At 42.2% G+C, this 19,801-nt stretch overlaps 1 protein-coding gene across 1 annotated transcript in view; it reads right to left on the reverse strand.

Annotated features, from left to right (window-relative positions):
* Positions 1-12,838, reverse strand: part of LOC115135179 (uncharacterized) — a 29,793-nt gene extending 16,955 nt beyond the window's left edge. Inside the window, exons 1-2 of the mRNA XM_029669591.2 lie at positions 12,446-12,838; positions 2,551-3,386 (exon numbers count right to left, since the gene is read on the reverse strand). Coding sequence (XP_029525451.1) covers positions 2,551-3,386; positions 12,446-12,521 — 912 coding nt within the window. The 5' untranslated portion in view covers positions 12,522-12,838. The remainder of the gene's footprint in view (positions 1-2,550; positions 3,387-12,445) is intronic.
* Between the last annotated feature and the right edge of the window lie 6,963 nt (positions 12,839-19,801).

Below are 19,801 nucleotides of genomic sequence, written 5' to 3' on the forward strand. Positions count from 1 at the left end.
GATATCCTTTGTCTGCACTTATGGACGGCTCTCTCAATTTGAATGATAGGTTTTCAATAAGGTTCAAGTCCATAGACTGTTGATTTTATGGTCAATAAACCATTTCTTTGTGGATGTTGTGCTTGGAGTTATTGTCTTACTGGAAGATCCACTTGCGGCCAAGTTTCAGCCTCCTGTCAGAGGCAACCAGGCTTTTGGGTAAAATCCCCTGGTACTTGCTAAGGGTCATGATGCTGTTGACCTTAACAAGGGCTCCAGGACCAGTGGGAGCAAAATAGCCCCATAACATCAAAGATCCACCACCACATATTTTACAGTAGGCACGGAGTTATTTCCTCATATGCCTTCCTCCTTCGAAGCGAAACCCACCTCTGGTGTGTATGGCCAAAGAGTTATACTTTCATATAATCTGACCATAGCACTGATTCCAATCCAAGTGCCAATGGCGTTTAACAAATTCCATGATGATGAATAGTTTAACCACCGGACTGCCTGTCAGCAATGCACCCCTAAAGTAGAGCACGGAGGGGCCCCACAAAATAATCGCCACCCGCCAGCCAGTCGACTGGTCCGTTAAAGGGGCCCTGATGGCTATCAAAGGGTTTTATCTGGGTAAATATGTGAGTAATTGGAGCAATTTGACACCTGTGTGATGCGTCTAGGTAGGACGTCCGGCCCTGGTTCCAGGGAGCGGCAGGAACCAGATGAGAGAGAAGGGGGGTGGGAGCTGGCTGGTTATCCAGGACAATATCCCCACAGCCAGATGAACAGGTGCTGTGTGACATGCGGCAGCATGAATAAAGCCCCCACACTGTAACACATGCTCTCTCCACCTTTTCCTTTCAGCCTGTATGCAACCGGGCCCTGTGTTTAGATTCCCCTACTGTATGCCATAATACAACCTTGTCTTGACTGGGTCTTTTGAACGTGACATTGTTGTGAAAGGTCTTTGAGGGAGAGATGGGGAAGTATCTGTTAAGAGATGTGGGTTTTGAAGTCGGGCCTAGTTTTTCTAGTTTGGCCACCTCAAATTGTGTAACTGATTAGTTGGCTCATTTATTAATATTGGATTGTTGAAAATGGTATGTTTCATGTAAAGGATTTGAGATCAACTACCAGCTCTGGTGTCATCCAAGATATGATCTGAAGAGAGAGCCATCTATGTCCTGGGAAATTGTCAAAAGGTCATAGATGTCATGGGCATCACTTTCATCTTGGCTTGCTTGAGACGGCACACCAAACTGTCCCAGGCTTACTTAAGCCAACAAAAATGTTAACTTTTGTTGCACATAGTATCACTTATTGCCTCATTAAATCCATGACTGGCCTTCTTACAGTAATATAAATGTTATGCAAACATTCAAAAATGAATAACACTTTTTTTTGGAACAACATCAAAGTGTTTCAGTCAGATGAACCGTTTCACTATCATGATTCTCATTTCCACTCTAAATCAAAATCAGCAAGACATTCAGATGAAGGTGCATGTTGACGCCGTATGAAAGACGGTGCTGAGAGCTGATAGTGATGAGTTGAGCAGCACATCACACAGGTTAGTATTGGTTGGCAAAGCTCCACAGCTGTCGGGTGCAGCACCGCAAGAGGACACTGTTTTCTCATTTGGAACATGAAAAATAATACTTTTTTTTTTTTCCAGACATGAATGAAAACACCGCTCTCATTGGCAAGCTTTCATTATGGGAACGTGCCTCTACTGGCCATTATGAATGGGTCAAGTAGCGTGTTGTTGCTCAGCTATCACACTAAGGAGGTCATAGCCCCATGGAGGTTCAGTATGAGAATACTGTATTTCTTTTTTTTACCCATAAAGAGGGGTTTAAAATGAGCCACTGTTCCCTTTTAATCTTATAACAGTATGACATTCTCATATTGCAATAATGTGACGTGGTCTACACCTTTATTGCCTAATTTAGTGTCTTTTAGAGGTTTGATTCACCTTAGTTTTAATCTAGCACGCTCTTGAAATCTCAAAGACAATGTTGATAATTTCTCTCAAAATACACACAATTTCCCCCAATTTCCTGCCCATAGAGAGAGCTTCCTGGAGACTTGTTGTCGTTAGAGGTTCTGTGATTAGCTGGTGACATAGAGGCTGGGAAGGGTTGGTAATTAGGGATAATGACAGGGAGTGTAGTAAAGATGTTTGTTGTCCACCACCCAAAAGGGGCCTTTCCTCAAGTCCCTGCCGATTTGGAGGAAGTCAAAACAAGCCCTGCTAATTGCCGTCGCTCACTGACTTTGTAAGCACAAAGACAGCAGGAAATGTGTTAAATATAAATAAAAGGAAGCACAAGGTACCTGCTTCTGTTCAACAGACCTAATGTTGCAGATGAGAGTACACAGATGGCATAGCTACAACAGCACTAAGGCATCGCTCTGTGTCAGGAATAGTTTCCTCATAAATAACACTTTATGGTTACTAAATAAAACAGAATATAAAACATTAGAAATATCTGTGGGCTTACATGCAGCCCTGGGAGAAGCCAAGAGGTTGTGAGTAAATAACAAGTGGGCAGGGAATATCTTTACCTCACTCAGTCTGCAGCATTCCTCCATATACTCCTCCAGGCTGTCACTCGTCGTGCCTTTCCTCAGAGGCCGCTGCTCAAAGTCAACCCCTGTCATATCGTCACAGGCCCCTGTAGAGCACTGTCTCCTGGGCTTTGTGTTCTCTGAGTTGACCCCCTCAGTTACAGCCTTGTTTTCATCCAGCTGCTCTGAACCCCCTTTACCGTCCTCAGTGGGGTCCCTCAAGGCTGTGTGCTGGGCCCTCTCCATGTCTATGTCCTTCTCATTTATATGAAGGTCTACCCTCTCAACTTCTGTGTTGAGTTCAGCCCCTGACTCCACCATATCACACTCCTGCACAGCACTGTCTGCAGTCATACATGGTGTGTCTCTCATATCCTCTGTTTGTTTGGTGTCAGAGCACTGGTCAAATGTGAGGAGTGGTTCTGGGGTAGGGACAGGAGTGTTGAGGTTACAGGAGTCATAGGAGGGTTCCCGGCTGTGGACCACAAAACTCTGCTCCGAGCCGGTGGGTGTGGAGGGAGAGTTGGTTCCACTGGGCAGTTCCACCCCAGAGTCCTCTGACTCAAACTTGTACAGCCTGGAAAGCTGAGAGTTTGAGAAAATGTTTGACAGGTAGTCTGAGCTTGACTCCATCAGGGACTGTCCAGGCATGTTATCCAAGTCAGGATTCCCCTCCAAGCCTTTGACAGGCTCTGAGATGTCCTGCTCAGATACAGACATGGAGATAGTGGATGAAGAATCAACAGCGTTGTTGAGGAGCTTCTCATGGAAGTTGTTGAAGAGCTTCATCTTGGTCAGGATAACCTCATTTTCCAGCACATTGTCCCCCTTTCCTGTGAATAATGAGAAGCATTATTAGTAAAACAGCCTTTTTTTGTGCATTAGCAGAGTTGCCTATTTCGAATGTTCCCACAAGTCACTTGAATTTCACTCAGTTATCCCCAATGAAATGAAATAAAATGCAAAATAAATACTTGAGTGAATGCCAGTTTTCAAGTGTTGCATAGCAGTACCCTAAGGGCTTCGAAAATACCATTGTCAGAATGCTAACTCTTTCAAAGTTAACTCTTTCTGATTAAAAAAATGTACCTTTATTGACAACAGACAGAATATCTGTGAACATCCCTAACACCTAATTACAATATCTCTTTCCTAAGGAGAGTGGATGTCAAAGAGTAAAATGTAAGACACAGAAGTTGAGAGGGTAGACTCAAGCATTTGAAAAAAGTCTCTCTTCTTGTGCATGCGGGATGATGGTGTTTTTATTCCAAAAGACTCACAGTTGCATGACCAATTCCTGTGACCATGAATGACACAGATGTACTGTCAAAACATAGATCCAAGAGATTTTTGAGGATCTTCCTGTGAAACCTGAGGACTGGTTTTATACCATCAAGCATTCTTCAACTCAGAGGTACACAAATACCCTAGGGCACATTATTTGCCAGTGCCCCACACTGGGCTGTCCAGCTTTGATCTTAAGGTCCAGTTAATACCATTATGGGGCACTCGTATGTGACATCTCCGCTTTCTCGCCACGTGCAATCTGATACTCATCGCTGTCAATCAAACGTTCTTTTTTTCACTTACCTTGAATTCCAGAACAACAAACGTACATACCACCATATCCTTGAGCAGCGAAGAGGTTTTAATTAAATATTAGTATTACTCAATTAAAAAGGTTTAGTCCTGTGCTGCAAATCTAGCCCATAAACCTTTCTGGTATAACATAATAGTAGATTGTTAGATCAAACTTCAACAATAAAGAAGGTTTGGGGAATAGCCGCTGTTTAAATTGAATATCTGGCCCATAGAAATGTGAGATTAAAAAGTTATAAATCCAGTGATTTCATCCACTTTAGAGGGAACTTTATTAAGGGGGTGGGGGTTGGAGGACACGTTTGTGAAAACTAAAAGACTAGTAAAACTAAAGTATTTTGAGTATCAATATAAGTTGAATCCCAGTACCGCTCACAGAAACAAAACAAAACGTTCTAACATAATGCCTACTTAAGGAGTTGTGGTGGGTCATTTAAGTATAAATACTAATAGGGTAATTGCATCTCTGGTTGTTAGGAAATGAGGCAGGCGGACATTGTGATTGGAGGGGAAGAGACATGGGTAGGATGATAAATAATGAAATTCACAGGAGCTCAGGCTGCATTATATACCCGAAACCTATTTGGCAGGAAATGAGTCATTGAGCTGAGTACACAAAACTGATTTGAAGTAGGTGTAACCACCACAATTTATTAAAACATCAACTGCCAAACTATTTGGAAACGGTGATGTGTCAGATTTAATGGCAGCCAGTCCATTACATTGTAATAAATCATGACAGTGATACGGTTTCCCTCCTTTTGAAGTTAAATTAATGAGTTATTGCTTTATTTAATGATTTTAGTATGGAATTAAGTTTGAATTTCAGAGGGGTATATGAGGTGGAGATACCTCTACCATGTTTGTTTGCAGCTTTTTCTCACAAAACAAAGCCCGTAGTTTTTTTTATTTCACTGTGAATAACATCCAAATCAAAGTGCACCCATGTTTTTCATGAGAAAAAAAATCTGTTGTGATAATATTGTTTTGGGAATGGATAGTGGCTCTGCCAAAACAATGATAGCATTTCAATCTTATTTGGTCCTATCAGACTTGGTTCTGGCTCAGGTCTCTTCCCATTCAAAATGTCTGTGTTTTCCCAATTATTTTACATGTACCGAAATTGGCCAAAGCTAGTGGATCAAGGTATTGTGGAAAAGTTAGGTGGGGTTTTCCAGATCACAAAGTTAGCCTCTTGAAAAGATTCATAAATGATACTGTTGCTCAGTGCTGTCAAGGTGGGCATTAACTTTAACATTAGTATCAGAAGACAATACTTGCATATACAGTAAAGCATAGCCTACATGTGTCGTCTCATTCAAATCCCCAGTTTTATGTGTTCAACTAAAGTACATTCAGTCAAAATCCCAATGTTTATTTAGCTACATATCATGAATTCCTATTAATCCCCATAATTCCATGTGTTGTACATGCGTCATTTGGTATGTCTCACCTGATTAGAATGAGATGTGTATTTTCTTCATGCCACTCCCATAGTGCTACTGTTACATGTGGAAAGAATTGCACTAGCTCAACTCAAGACATCGTATTCCCAAAACAAATTCTTGCAGAGGAGGCAAGGAAACGTATTTCCTGTTTCCGTCAAATGTAGCACATTACTTTTTCCACCGTGGTCAGAGAAAAAGTACAACTACTTAGACACTGTTCAGGCCCTATTGTGCCCAAGATGATCAAACAACATGAGATAAAAGACTAGTATCAGTGTGGGTTATTTCTGAGGTAAGTCGTTCTTGAACATGTCCCTGGAGTATACAGCCTTTGATCCAGCATGTACACTAAGTCCCAAACCAAGCTCATATAGGATCATATGGTGCTTCCCTGAATAAAATAAATAAATTAATAACACATTTAAAAACAAACTGAAATACACATTTAACCAAGCCCTGTCGCTCCCAGAGGAACACACAGCATGGACACTCCTGAAACCTCAGCAGTCCAATCAGAAGTATGTAAATGGTTGTCTAGGATGGTCCTCAAGGTATGACTGTACTGTAAAACAACTAAGAAATATCACATATATACCCGTTTACAGCAGCTCCCTAAGCCTTGATAAGGCGGTGGTCCCTTGGGGGAGATACGAGAGACTGCAGTCCATGTGTAACTCCAGCAGCACAGCCCTGACTATCTCTTAATTGGCTTTATCAAGTCAGTCTACAGTCAGTCGTGTTATCAACAGGAGTGTAATGGGAACTGGTGTATCTCACACAGTGGTAACAGATAAGAAGGAGTAGATAGTTAAAGAGCAACACTAATGATCTCCTGCATAACGACTACTGTGCTGCACTTCATCTTATATACTCTCAGAAAAAAAGGTGCTGTGTAGAAACTTAAAGGGTTCTCCGGCTGTCCCAGTAGGAGAATCCTTTGAAGAATCCTTTTTGGTTCCAGGTAGAACCCTCTTGAGTTCCATGTAACATGGAAAGCAAAAGAGTTCTACCTGGAATCGAAAAGGGTTTTCCTATGGGGACAGCCGTAGAACCCTTTCGGAACCCTTTTTTCGAAGAGTGTAGACAGACATACTGCACAATATGTAGGCTGTTGTATTTTGGGTTGAAAGTTACAACATTTTTGTATTTACTATACTGTAAACTAAAGCTCCCCAACTGCCCCCCCCAAAAAATAACTCATCCGAGCTTGCTTTAACATGCAATAAAATTGTAAACCACATTGCCTTAATGTTTAGCAGCTAATATATTACTCCCACAAGCAGTCATTTACTCTATACGTAAAAGTTCCCTGACCTCCTAGGTTCCACGAAATATGTGCCTTTTGTGTCCTTCTCATATTTTATGTAGAACTTGTGGACAAGTATTACATTTTAAAAGCCTGTTATATTAAATGAAGTGCCCTTTAATATAGACCACATGGAAAATTCAATAAATCAGATTTTGAATATGAATTAAGACTTGCTAACGTGCCAAAATCCTGCATTTTGATATGTCCCTCTGTACATCCTACTGTATGTGAATTCTAGGAGGATTTTAACCCACTTAACCCCCAACATTTCTCCATGTTTTCACCACCATTGTAAAGCCCTAGGTATTTTGTTGTGAGTTAAAGCAGGTGAGCTGGTTCTACTCTTTTTGGCCATTTTCTGGTATTTTGTCGAGCATAACACATTAACCCTGTTACGAATAGAACGACAGGCTAGAAATGTTTTTGTGAAGTTTGCATTCAATTGCCTCTCCCTGTTGCACACAAAAAGCTTCCATTCTCCCTGTCACAAGGGGATTTATGGCTGATTTAAGATAAAGTCGTCAACCCTGTTACTTTGTTTGGCACTTATTATAGTCATTTTTAAATGTAACTTATTCTTATTAAGTGAACATATGCTCTTTATGATAGTATATTAAATGTAGGTGAAATAAAGCCTCAAAAGGCACCTACTTGGTGGAACAACCCAGGTATTGATATCCACTAGTCTTTAAAGCAGTGCTGGGCTTGTAATTGAGCGCAGGGGTTTGCTGAAGAAGAGACATGTTTGCTGTTGGCCATGAGGAGAAAACAATCTAATTTTCAATTAACGACCTAGAGACCTGGCTCTCTGTTCAGAGAGATCAAACAGCACCTCGCCCAGCTCCAGGCAGCTTGGAATGTGAATAATGCAATATATTGTAAGTAACCAGGAGTGTGAACATAGTGGAGTTATGTGTTTTGACAAATACAAAACAAGATACTGTTGTGTAGAGACCCTATTTTCCATTCTGTTTTCCTCGACCACAAACTCTTTATTCAAGAACTTATCTTTCAGAAGAAATATTGGAATGACTGAGTTGGAGAAGTTTACCAGGTTTTGGTCAACTGGTTTTGGCTATAGGTTTTCACTCAATAGCCAACCGAAGTGGTAGTGTAGTGGTTAAGAGCGATGGACCAGTAACGGAAAGGTTGCTGGTCTGAATTGCTCCTGTAAGTCGCTCTGGATAAGGGCGTCTGCTAAATGACTCAAATGTAACATCAATCATGCAAAGGTTGCTATGTTTCAGGTTGCCTACACAGAATAAGCTTAGAGTAAACCATTTGTGAAGTCCCTTTTATCCAAGCCATCTTTTCTCAATCAACAACATTAAGAGAAAACGGATCCATTTTTCTGTGACTGAACACACCAGGAATTTATTTTCAAAACCAAGACTGTGGAAATTAATAAAAGCTGGAGATGAATAAAAAAACATTCTGTAATGGATTAAAGTAAATAGAGAATTTTGTTCAAGAAATGAGAATAACAATATTTCTTTGAGAATAAACTTTTTTCTGTTTTCTGCTCGGTATATGCTGTCTTATCATACATTTTTGTATAAATGCAGTAATTGCCAGTTCCTCTGAATTAGCAGCAGACAAAAACATGGGACCAGAGTGACTTTAATTACACACTGAAGTCACCTTGCTTATTCAACCACTTAATCCTACTACTGCCATTGTGACACAATCTGCTTGGTTTGATCCCACAAATCACCAGGTCTTACACCCAAGCAGGTGTCAACATCTCCCAGGTGTCATCATAGGAAAGACAAAACAGATCTGAAATCCTACACTGTAATTGAACAGGCTCAGTGGAGTCAGCCTGTTTCCAGCAAGGCTGAGTAACCCCACACATGTAATTAGGCTACACACTGTCCGCCCCTCTCGACTCGTATTTAGCCTCCTTTCTGTCAGAAATGACAGAGTCAGACGTTTTGCCGCAACATTAATTTAACATTCCAAACGTGTAGTATAATATTGTCGTTCAGGTTGGTCAACCAAAAAAAGTCATTTGAAAATCAACTTTACAATGATCTCACTAAAGGAGAGTTTCGATAAAGCAGATGGATTGCCCTGCTGCCCTCCCAAATGCCTGGAGCCTCCACTCTGCTGTGAGAACAAAGGTTTAAGCTCCTGGGTGGCTGTCACTCCCTCACAGAGGGAAAACACATCCAGCCAGCACCAGTGTGTTGCCAGAGGCTGGTGGGATTGGGAGTGGCTAAAATATGTGCTGTAAGGAGAGGTGACATCCGTCCCTCTTCTCTGCGGTGTGAGTGGGTGTGTGTGTGTGATGTGGGTGTGCGTGTGTGATTGTTTCCTCCATTAGATATCACAGTTCCTCCCTGAGGTGTGTTGACCTGTGTACGTGCAGACTCAACATTCCACTACTGCTCTCTCCCTCAAGGGTAGAAGCTGGAATCCCAACAAACAGATGATTTATAACTAGAGCATGACAGATTGTTGTTAGGCTGAGCATATACATTTGAACTGAAAGTCTCCCATTGCTTCAACTAGGCCAAGAAGAGCTACAACTGAAGTTTTTTTTCCACTCACTGAAAAGTGCGTATTCCTCAATAACTTTATCTACCCAAGCAAGTGTGCTCTTCATAATGGAAGGGCAGGGCACATGAGCTCCCCACTGGCAACACACTGGTTGAATCAACGTTTTATCCACCACATTTTAATGAAATTACGTTAAACCAACGTGGAATAGACGTTGAATTAACCCAGTGGGTCAGGCTCTGGGCGATGGCATGTGTAAGCCCTGGGCTAAACTGTTCATTCCATAAGTTTCTTGGATTCTAAGTGGAAAGGTCATAAACAGGCTGTGACAAGCCTGCCATTTTTACAGCCGGGGGGTTTAGCAGAATGTCCATTCTCTGTTAGCACTTTGGGTGGTCACAAGCCTGCTGATAGACCTTCATACCCACTACTAGTCATTAAGTCACTATCATCATTTTCTTTTTTTGCAAGTTTCACCCTTAAGTTGTTTATGAAGTAATGGTAATTGGAGGTGAATCCTCAAGTGCCACATTTATAATTCTAGGACAACACAATTATAATTCAATTGACCCATGGAAAACAACATTTTCCAACATAATTTCCACTGCAGTTCAGGTGACAGAAACCATGTGTCCTATCTGGTGAGGTGTGAAATACCGCCAGACAACTTCCATCTCACTCCTTCCCCCCATCTCTTGCCCATCCTAAACCCAAGGAAGCCAACCAGGTCTCTTCTCGGCTGCATGTCTCTCAACACACAGGCCTGGTATCTTTTCTCCCTTTCCACCTCTTCCTTGGACGTGGCGTCGACCCTGAGGAGGGATCCCAGACTCCCTTTATCAACGTGAGCTAGGAGGTGCAGGGGCCCCGCTCCCCACTCCCCACTATCGGACGCCCTTAGGATAAGACAAGAATGTGCAGGAGAGCTAACGCAAGTAAAGTCTCCTTGGGGCCAGTTTCCTCCGACAGGAGGTCTGGAGTTTGAATCCTCCCATAAATCCCCCTCACCAACCAACTCAGTTTACCTCTTAATTGAACGCAAATCAACATGAATATGTTTTAATAGGTAATTCCCAATTTTGTTGGATGAATGAATCCTATATTGACACAGCCATTGGCTTTTTAACCTCTTGAAAAAGAAAAGGATGATTTTGCTGACCATTACATCCTCAAAAGTAATCCACGAAATGCAGATTTTTATGACCGATAACCCTATGAAATGGCATTTCATCCAACCACTAACAGGCATAGGTGTGTTGTCACTGTTGTGATCATCATTCATTATTGTGGCAGGATCACACTGGAAAATGTGTAGAGTACTCTCTCACTCCCTTCAGGTTCTCAAATACCTCAGGATCTGAATCATTCCTGTCACCCTTTCCAAACAGGATGATTCCATAGAGCAGTGAATTCCACTATGTGCCGTTCTGCCTGGCTCTGAGTCAGGGTGATGAATATGGGGAGAGGAAGAAGGGACAATTCATTTGTGGAATGCTACAATGTAAAAGAAAAAAAAAGTCAAACATTACTAAGTATTTGCTCAGGGAAACTCTGCACAAAGATAGAGCCAAGGACGTTTTCTCAATGTTAGCTCCTTTTTCCCGAGAAGAATTACAATGTCATTGTAATTCACAATCAGTTTTTGAGACAATCCTCTTGCTGTGAACTAAACAGTGATCAAATGACAACAATAGGACATCACAAGAATAGACCAATAAATGCCTTGTCTTTATGTACTGTTCACAATGTGAGCGTTATCTTTACAATGGGCCTTTTCTTCCAATCCAAGGATCATGACAAACAACGTGATTCCTGCCAAGGAGGGTCTAAGCTCTTTCACATCTACAACAATGCTGGGAATTTTCTGTCTCAGGACAAAACAAATTGAGGATCTGGGGGGGGAACAATCCTTCCCAACAGGTGTGGAGGACATACTGTACATAAGCTGAGATCGTTATCTGATAGAGGCGCATTCTTGGAATGCAGAGAAATGAGAAGTGGAAGAAAAATGAGGAGTTACACTGTATCACAAGGGCCCCATAGATTCTGTGACTATCAACAGGTCCTAAAAACAACATCACTTGGTTTTTGTGTCAGGGTATTTTGAAACTTTTTTTTCCTGAAACACACAACATAAAGCTTTTAGTCTGCTGATTACCAATATGTAATCTAATATTCTCCAGACATGAGGATGAGGATTGAACATGTTTTACAGTCCTGTTTAGAACAGATCCACAGCACAGACTTTTAATGTCCCTTTTCCGTTAGGTTTTGTTATTTCATTACACTGCTCGAGTTTTGAAAAGTCAACCTACTTGTTCATGGCACGTCTGTACAAGATGCCTCGCTTTAGCTTGGGGCGTATATAACAAACAGATGGTACACAAATTAGGATTTTTTTGTTTAAATGTCACTCCCCAATGGTAGCAATTACATTTATTGACATTGGAAAGCAAAGTAATTGTTTTGTCTGGGCTTCAAAATAGAACCATGCTAGGCTGTGTAATAAAAGCGTATACTCTGGCTTATTCTAAATCAAGAGACCATTTATACTGTATCAAGTCCAGTTCTCTTCCGTCAGTAAAGTTCTGAATTTAGCACCTGCAGATTCACAGCAAAGCAAATGTGTTGTCTTGCCCTTGCAACCTTTTAAGTCTACCACAAAATGCATCCTTAGTCCTTAATAGAACTACCAAAGAGGTAACACGGCCACTTTACTCTCCTCAGTTTACTGAGAAAAGTCCATGTGGATGTGAGACAAAATATGTTTGCTTTTGGATATGAGGAGTTGTTCATGTGATGAGACAATTTAATCTCCTAAAATCCAGACACCATAAAAGCCCACTGCTGTTAACTAAAGACACCCTCTACCTTCAGGCTGAAATTACACCTCTGTCTCCAACCACAAAAACACATCCAGCAGACACTCAAATGACAATTTCTGCTAGCAAATACAGCTGCTATAGACAGCTGGTAGGATGAGACATCATGATGGCATAAGAGATAGAGACAGGTTACATGAAGTGTACTATACCTTTCCTCCAGGGGGTCAGAATGGCAAAGGACTTCTGCCAGCTGAATACCATGCTGGCTTTCGTCTTCTGGCTCATGAATGGAATTCCACAGGTTCAGAAAGTGCAGAAAAAGTTAGTAAAATACTCCCTCCTCCTCAGCCTAAACAACAGCAGTCAAGCACTCCTCATCCCGTCTTGTTATTTGTCTTATTTTCTGCTTACTCCAGCTCCCCTGAGGCTCTCAAAGTAAACTTCAGTGTTCAGTTCTGTGGTTGGCATCTGTTGTCACAGGTCACAGAGCTGAGGCTGTTCCCTGTTTGGGTCATGTTGCCTGACTGCTGCCTACCTGTCTGCCAGTCTGTCTGGTAGCCTGCCTGTGGCGTGTTGCGTCTGAGTGTGTGTCAGTGAGCTTCACTCCTCCATCAGAGGAGAGAGAGGGGGCCGGCCTCAACAGACAACACGCACAGAGTCGCTGGGAGGAGTGGCAGCCAGCCAGAGGGAGGAGGGAGGGAGGGAAGAGAGGGAGGAGGGAGGAAAGAGTGGTAGGAGGAGGGGGGAGAGAGAGAGGATGGAGAGAAGAGAGGGAGGAGGGGGGAAGAAAGAGAGGAGGATGGGGGAAGGGAGGGAAGATGGGAGAAGGAAGGGGATGGGAAAAGACTATGGAGAAGCCAGGGACTCCAATTCATCCTGAGGGTGAGGGGATAGAGGGGATCAATTGGCAGATGTAGTATTATTCACTGAAATATATAGAAGGATGGAGATTTTCTTAAATGTCCAATGCAGCCATTTTTATCTCAATATCAAATCATTTTTGAGTAACAATTAAGTAACTTGCGGTGATTGTTTTCAATTAAAATTGTCACCACTTTGTCATAGGAAAAGTGAGGAGGGGGGGGATCTGCATCATGTGTCAATTATGCTATCATAAAACAGGTCTATTTCACTTTTGTCTCTCGGGTATAGAGACAGAATGGAGAATGTGCTTTTCTGTCTTTCATTATTAACTCTCACATGGTCCAGGAAATACCAAAGCAAATTAATATGGATTGGATGATCCAGTCTGCCTCACAGTAGAGTTCCTAATCTTCTTTGACAGCAAAATAATATCTGCTAAAATATTCTTCATTTTATCCCACAAGCTAAGTTTTCATCCAACTGGCAACAGACTTGTTGCGGATAAAAGGCTGTGCGTGATGACATAGTACAGATAAAAGTACATTTTGCGGTTAAATTCCCATGTACCGAATGAACAACACAAGTCAAATGGGTTTCCATCACATTTTCAACTTTACTGATGGTTTTCTCACAAAAATGTTTGCATTATATAGAGAGTGTGCCCACTCTGGTATTGGCATGTGTGCTTTAGACAACAGCTCGCGGATACAGTGCAGATATAGCCTACCTGATGAGATTAGTATGGACAAGAGAACAAGCTCATTTTTATTTGTCAAATGGCAGCCAAGCATCGATGATCATGTCACCAGAAAAAGACTCTCGATAATTATTGGAAATAAAATAAAATCCAATTGTATTTGTCACATGCGCCGAATACCACAGGTGTAGACCTTACCATGAAATTGTCACATCCTGATCTGTTTCACCTGTCCTTGTGATTGTATCCACCCCCCTCCAGGTGTCGCCCATCTTCCCCATTATCCCTTGTGTATTTATACCTGTGTTCTCTGTTTGTCCGTCTTGCTTGTCTTGTCAACCAGCGTTTTTGTGTCTCAGCTCCTGCTTTTCCCAGTCTCTTTTTTTATCGCCCTCTTGGTTTTGACCCTTGCCTGTCCTGACTCTGATCCCACCTGCCTGACCACTCTGCCTGACCCTGACCCTGAGCATGCCTGCCGACCTGCACCTTTGCCCCACCTCTGGAATGTTGACCTCTGCCTACCCTGACCTTGAGCCTGCCTACCGTCTGGTACCAATACCCCCACCTCCGGTTTACTGACCCCTGCCTGCCTTGTTCTGCTTATTGCCTGCCCCTGTTGGAGTATTAAACCATTGTCAATTTGACATGTCTGCATCTGGGTCTTACCTTGATGCCTCATAGAAATGCTTACTTACAATCCCTTAACCAGCAATGCAGTTTTAAGAAAATAGAGTTAAGAAAATGTTTACTAAGTAAACTGAAGTAATAAATATAAAAATATAACAGTTAACACAATAAAATAACAATAATGAGGCTATATACAGGAGGTACCGGTACCGAGTCAATGGGCGGGGGGAAGGGTTAGTCGAAGTAATTCGTGCATGAACTGTAGGTATGGGTAAAGTCACTAGCAGCAGTGTAAAAACAAAGGGGGGGGGGGTCACTACAAATAGTCCAGGTGGCCATTTGATTAATTGTTCAGCAGTCTTATGGCTTGGGGGTAGAAGCTGTTAGGGGCCTGTTGGACCTAGACTTGACAGTCCGGTACCGCTTGCTGTGCAGTAGCAGAGAGAACAGTCTATGACTTGGGTGTATGGAGTCTTTGACCATTCTTTGGGCCTTTCTCTGACACTGCCTAGTATATAAGTCCTGGATGGCAGTAACCTTTGTCCTAGTTATGTACTGGGCTGTACGCACTACCCTCTGTAGCGCCTTACGGTCAGATGGAGAGAAGTTGCCATACCTGCGTGGATGCAACCGGTCAGGATGCTCTCAATTGTGCAGCTGTAGAAGTTTTTGAGGATCTGGGGACCCATGCCAAATCTTTTCAGTCTCCTGAGGGGGAGAAGGCGTTGTTGTGCCCTTTTCACTACTTTATTGGTGTGTTTGGAACATGATAATTTGTTGGAGATGTGGACACCAAGGAACTTGAAACTATTGACACGCTCCACTACAGCCCCATTGATGTGAATGGGGGCGTGTTCGGCCCTCCTTTTCCTGTAGTCCACGATCATCTCCTTTGTCTTGCTCACGTTGAGGGAGAGGTTCTTGTCATGGCACCATACTGAGAGGTCTCTGACCTCCTCCCTGTAGACTGTAGACTCCCTGTCTCATCGTTGTTGGTGATCAGGCCTACCACCGTTGTGTTGCCAGCAAACTTAATGATGGTGTTGGAGTTGTGCTTGGCCACACAATCGTGGGTGAACAGGGAGTACAGGAGGCGAGTAAGCACGCACCCCCGAGGAGCCCCCGTGTTGAGGATCAGCGTGGCAGATGTGTTGCTACCTATCATTACCACCTGGGGCGGCACGTCAGGAAGTCCAGGATCCAGTTGCAGAGGGAAGTGTTTAGTCCCAGGGTCCTAGGTTTAGTGATAAGCTTTGTGGGCATTATGGTGTTGAACACTGAGCTGTAGTCAATGAACAGCATTCTCATGTTCCTTTTGTTTCATGTTCCTTTTGTCCAGGCAGTGTTGAGTGCAATTGAGATTGCGTCATCTGTGGATCTGTTGGGGTGGTATGCGAATTGGAGTGGGTCTAGGGTTTCCGGGATAATGGTGTTGATGTGAGCCATAACCAGCCTTTCAAAGCACTTCATGGCTACCGACGTGAGCGGTACGGGCGGTAGTCATTTAGGCAGGTTACCTTCACTTTCTTGGGCACATGGACTATGGTGGTCTGCTTGAAACATCTAGGTATTACAGACTCGGTCAGGGAAAGGTCTTGTGAATGTTGACCTGTTTAAAGGTCTTGCTCACATCAGAGAAGAGCGTGATCACACAGTCGTCTGGAACAACTGGTGCTCTCATGCATGCTTCAGTGTTGCTTGCATTGATGCGAGCATAAAAGGCATTTAGCCCATCTGGTAGGCTTGCGTCACTGGGCAGCTCACGGCTTTGTTTCCCTTTGTAGTCCATAATAGTTTGCAAGCCCTGCCACATCCGACGAGCTTCAAAGCCGGTGAAGTAGGATTCGATCTTAGTCCTGTATTGATGCTTTGCCTGTTTGATGGTTCATCTGAGAGCAAAGCAGGATTTCGTATAAGCATTGGGATTAGAGTCCTGCTCCTTGAAAGCGGCAGCTGTAAGCTTTAGCTCGGTGCGGATGTTGCCTGTAACCTATGGCTTCTGTTTGGGATATGTATGTATGGTAACTATGTGGACGATGTCACTGATGCACTTATTGATGAAGCAGGTGACTGAGGTGCCATTGGATGAATTCCGGAACATATTCCAGTCTGTGCCAGCAAAACAGTCCTGTAGCGTAGCATCCGCGTCATCCGACCACTTCTGTATTGAGCGAGTCACGGGTACTTCCTGCTTTAGTTTTTGCTTGTAAGTAGGAATCAGGAGGATAGAATTATGGTCAGATATTTCAAATGGAGGGTGAGTGAGAGCTTTGTACGTGTTTCTGTGTGTGGAGTAAAGGTGGCCTTTAAAGCGTCGGTTTGTGGTGGTAAATAGAGGGCTATAAAAAGGATCTTGGTAGATAGTGTGGTCTACAACTTATCATAACGTATTGCTCACCGTCCTCAAGACTACCTTAATATTAGACATTGCGCACTAGCTGTTATTGACAAATAGGAACACACCCCCACCCCTCATCTTATCGGACGTAGCTATTCTGTCTTGTCAATGCACGAAAAACCCAGCCAACTGTATATTATCTGTGTCGTAGTTCAGCCACGACTCGGTGAAACAAGATATTCCAGTTTTTAATGTCCGGTTGGTAGGATAGTCTCGAACGTAGCTCATCCAGATTATTTTCCAGTGATTGCTCGTTGACCAATAGAACGGATGGTAGAGGTGGGTTACGCACTCGCTGAAAAATTCTCACAAGGCAATCTGATATTTGGCCCCTGTAGTTCCTTCTTTTCTTCATGCGAATGACGGGGATTTGGTCCTTGTCCGGGAGCAACATTATATCCTTCGCGTCAGACTCATTAAAGAAAAAATCTTCGTCCAGTTCAAGATGAATAATCACTGTTCTGTTATCCAGAAGCTCTTTTTGGTCATAAGAGACTGTAGCATCAACATTATGTACAAAAGAAGTTAGAAACAATTTGAAAAAACACCCAAAATAGCACAATGGCAGCCATTCTTGAAAGGAGCATCACCTTGCATGTTCACCCCCCGTTGAAGTTCATCATCATTTATTTCATCTGTAGCCTAATAACCCAATGTCTATCCCACGTTGGTTCGATGTACTTTCGTTGAAATTACGTGGAAACAACATTGATTCAAGCAGTGTGTGCCCAATGGGAAACTGCATGCTTTCCCGACGAGTCATAGTGGGAGGACCACACAGCATCTCATCATGTGACTCCAAGTTTACTTTGATATGATGGTTATTCTATCAATATTTGCGCATAAAAGCATTTCCACTGACATTTATTGCATAATTAATTTTACACACAAAGAGACCCCCCCCCCCCCCCCCCCCTTGTCTATCCTATTTTGTTAAATCAACATTTGGAAGGTTTACCGACAAGTTTTCTACTTCCACCAGGCCTGTCATGACATTTTTTATCCAACATGTACTTTACTCACATAAGAAGGTTGAATGAAAGCTGGTTAATGTTAAAGCCAGACTGTATTAACATCCGCTAACATATAACATCTCAACAAAACAATGGATCTGTAAATATTTTACTACACTTCAAGCCTGCTACTGTACTATTGTTAATCAATGATAGCCGAAGTGAGATATTTCAAAACATTCCAGAAATATATGGATGGATTTCCAGTCTTGTTGTTTGTTGCTCCTTTCCTGATATTATTAGATGATCATATTACTTAGAAATATTATTGACACATAATTGGATACCATCCAGTCTCCCCTTATTAAAACAAGTCTTATCCTGTTTTTCTTCTATCGGGAAAACAAAACAAGGTGATGGAATTCAGACACACCCATACACTTGCTGCAGTCAGCTAGGCCACAATACAAGACTTATCCTTTAAACTTTTCTCTCTCTTTCGCTCTCTGCAGAGGGATGAGGGGGTGGATTAGCTTTTTGTCTGTTGAGACACTAATGATACTTACCATGAAGCTTTTCTTTGTTCTGGTTTGAACAAACTAAAGCCTTGTAGTTGTTGGGATAAATAAGCCAAGCGTTTGAGTGATTGTTGGGAGGGAAATGTTGAGTAGATTCTAAATATACCAAATTCCTTTTTGAGACAGATTAGGCCTTTGTGTTTTGACATTTTTGCTCCAGTGCTGGCCATTAACAGTGTTTTGGTAAGGGACAGGTGGAGAGGTTAGAGGAGAGACAACACAGGGGTGAAATCCCTCCAGGGTGTGGATGGAAATGAGTGGGTGAGTACTGATAAAGCTTGTATTACTGGATAAGGATAGCCCATCCTTTTCCACCTTTTACCATACCTTCTCAGAAGCTGTGATTTGCATCCGATTTTAAGGAAGGGGATGCAATGCAATCTATATCCTATAGTAGGCTAAGTACTCATTGACCTTATAGCATTTACACACTGGGGTCACCTACATAACTTCTGAAGTCACACTGTCATCAGTATAAACCATGTAATTGCTGGGCAGATTTCTTATGATGATGTAATTGATGACTTTGCATCAAGGAAGGCAGAAAGGTCCGCGTTTAGATGGCAGTTGTGCAATTTAGTTTGTGTGTTTCTTGTTTGAAGTGCAATAGTGTAATAATTAGGTTATCTTCTTTACAAGTGTGTTATTCTATTTGTGTATTTGTGTGATATAGGATTTGTGCAATTTAGTTGTATTTGTGTGTTTTTTGTTAGCAACAGGGTAATAGTGTAATTGGTAGCGCTTAAACAGGAATACTTTCCCACATATATTATTGTGATGGGAAATACCCATCTTTCCCATGTCCTCATCTATCCTCTGTGATATTTTTTAACACGTGGAAAAACAAAAGCGCTCCACTCACTGTTGGGGACATTGTCACAAGTGAGATAATGAGATGTACAAGCGAGTGTTGGAGCCAATACAAATAAGATTTTGTTCATGGTGTCCACAAGATAAAACTATTTATGCATACTGATGCGGAGTTAGCAAAAAAAATGTTTGCTTGGGATTTTTTTCGACTGGGCTTTTGCGAACGGTCTTGTTGGTCTTGGATCTGAATGGGAACTTTCTCTGCAGGCTCGATACTGATCCTTTCCATGTGTTATATAATATAGACTTTTAAGAATTTGCACAGGCTCACCGCATGCTGTTTTGGACAATCTTATGCATTATTTTGAAATATCATAACAGGGGTTCCTTTTCAGTCAGCAGATGAAGAAAAATACAAACATCAATCTGGGGCCTCATTAACACCTCAGAGCCAAGTACAGACCAAGGGCCATGTTCAGTCCACCTACAGTAGATTATACATCGTTTTTTTATTTCACCACTGTTGATACGTGTGCTACTACAGATGTAGGATCTTAATTTGATCACCCTGTTGCAGGAGAACTTGTAGTGTATTTGAGATTTCAAAAGGTTTCTGAAGTTTGTCATTTCCACTTTGA

This window comes from Oncorhynchus nerka, linkage group LG10 (assembly GCF_034236695.1).
Source record: "Oncorhynchus nerka isolate Pitt River linkage group LG10, Oner_Uvic_2.0, whole genome shotgun sequence".
NCBI classification, from domain to species: domain Eukaryota; kingdom Metazoa; phylum Chordata; class Actinopteri; order Salmoniformes; family Salmonidae; genus Oncorhynchus; species Oncorhynchus nerka.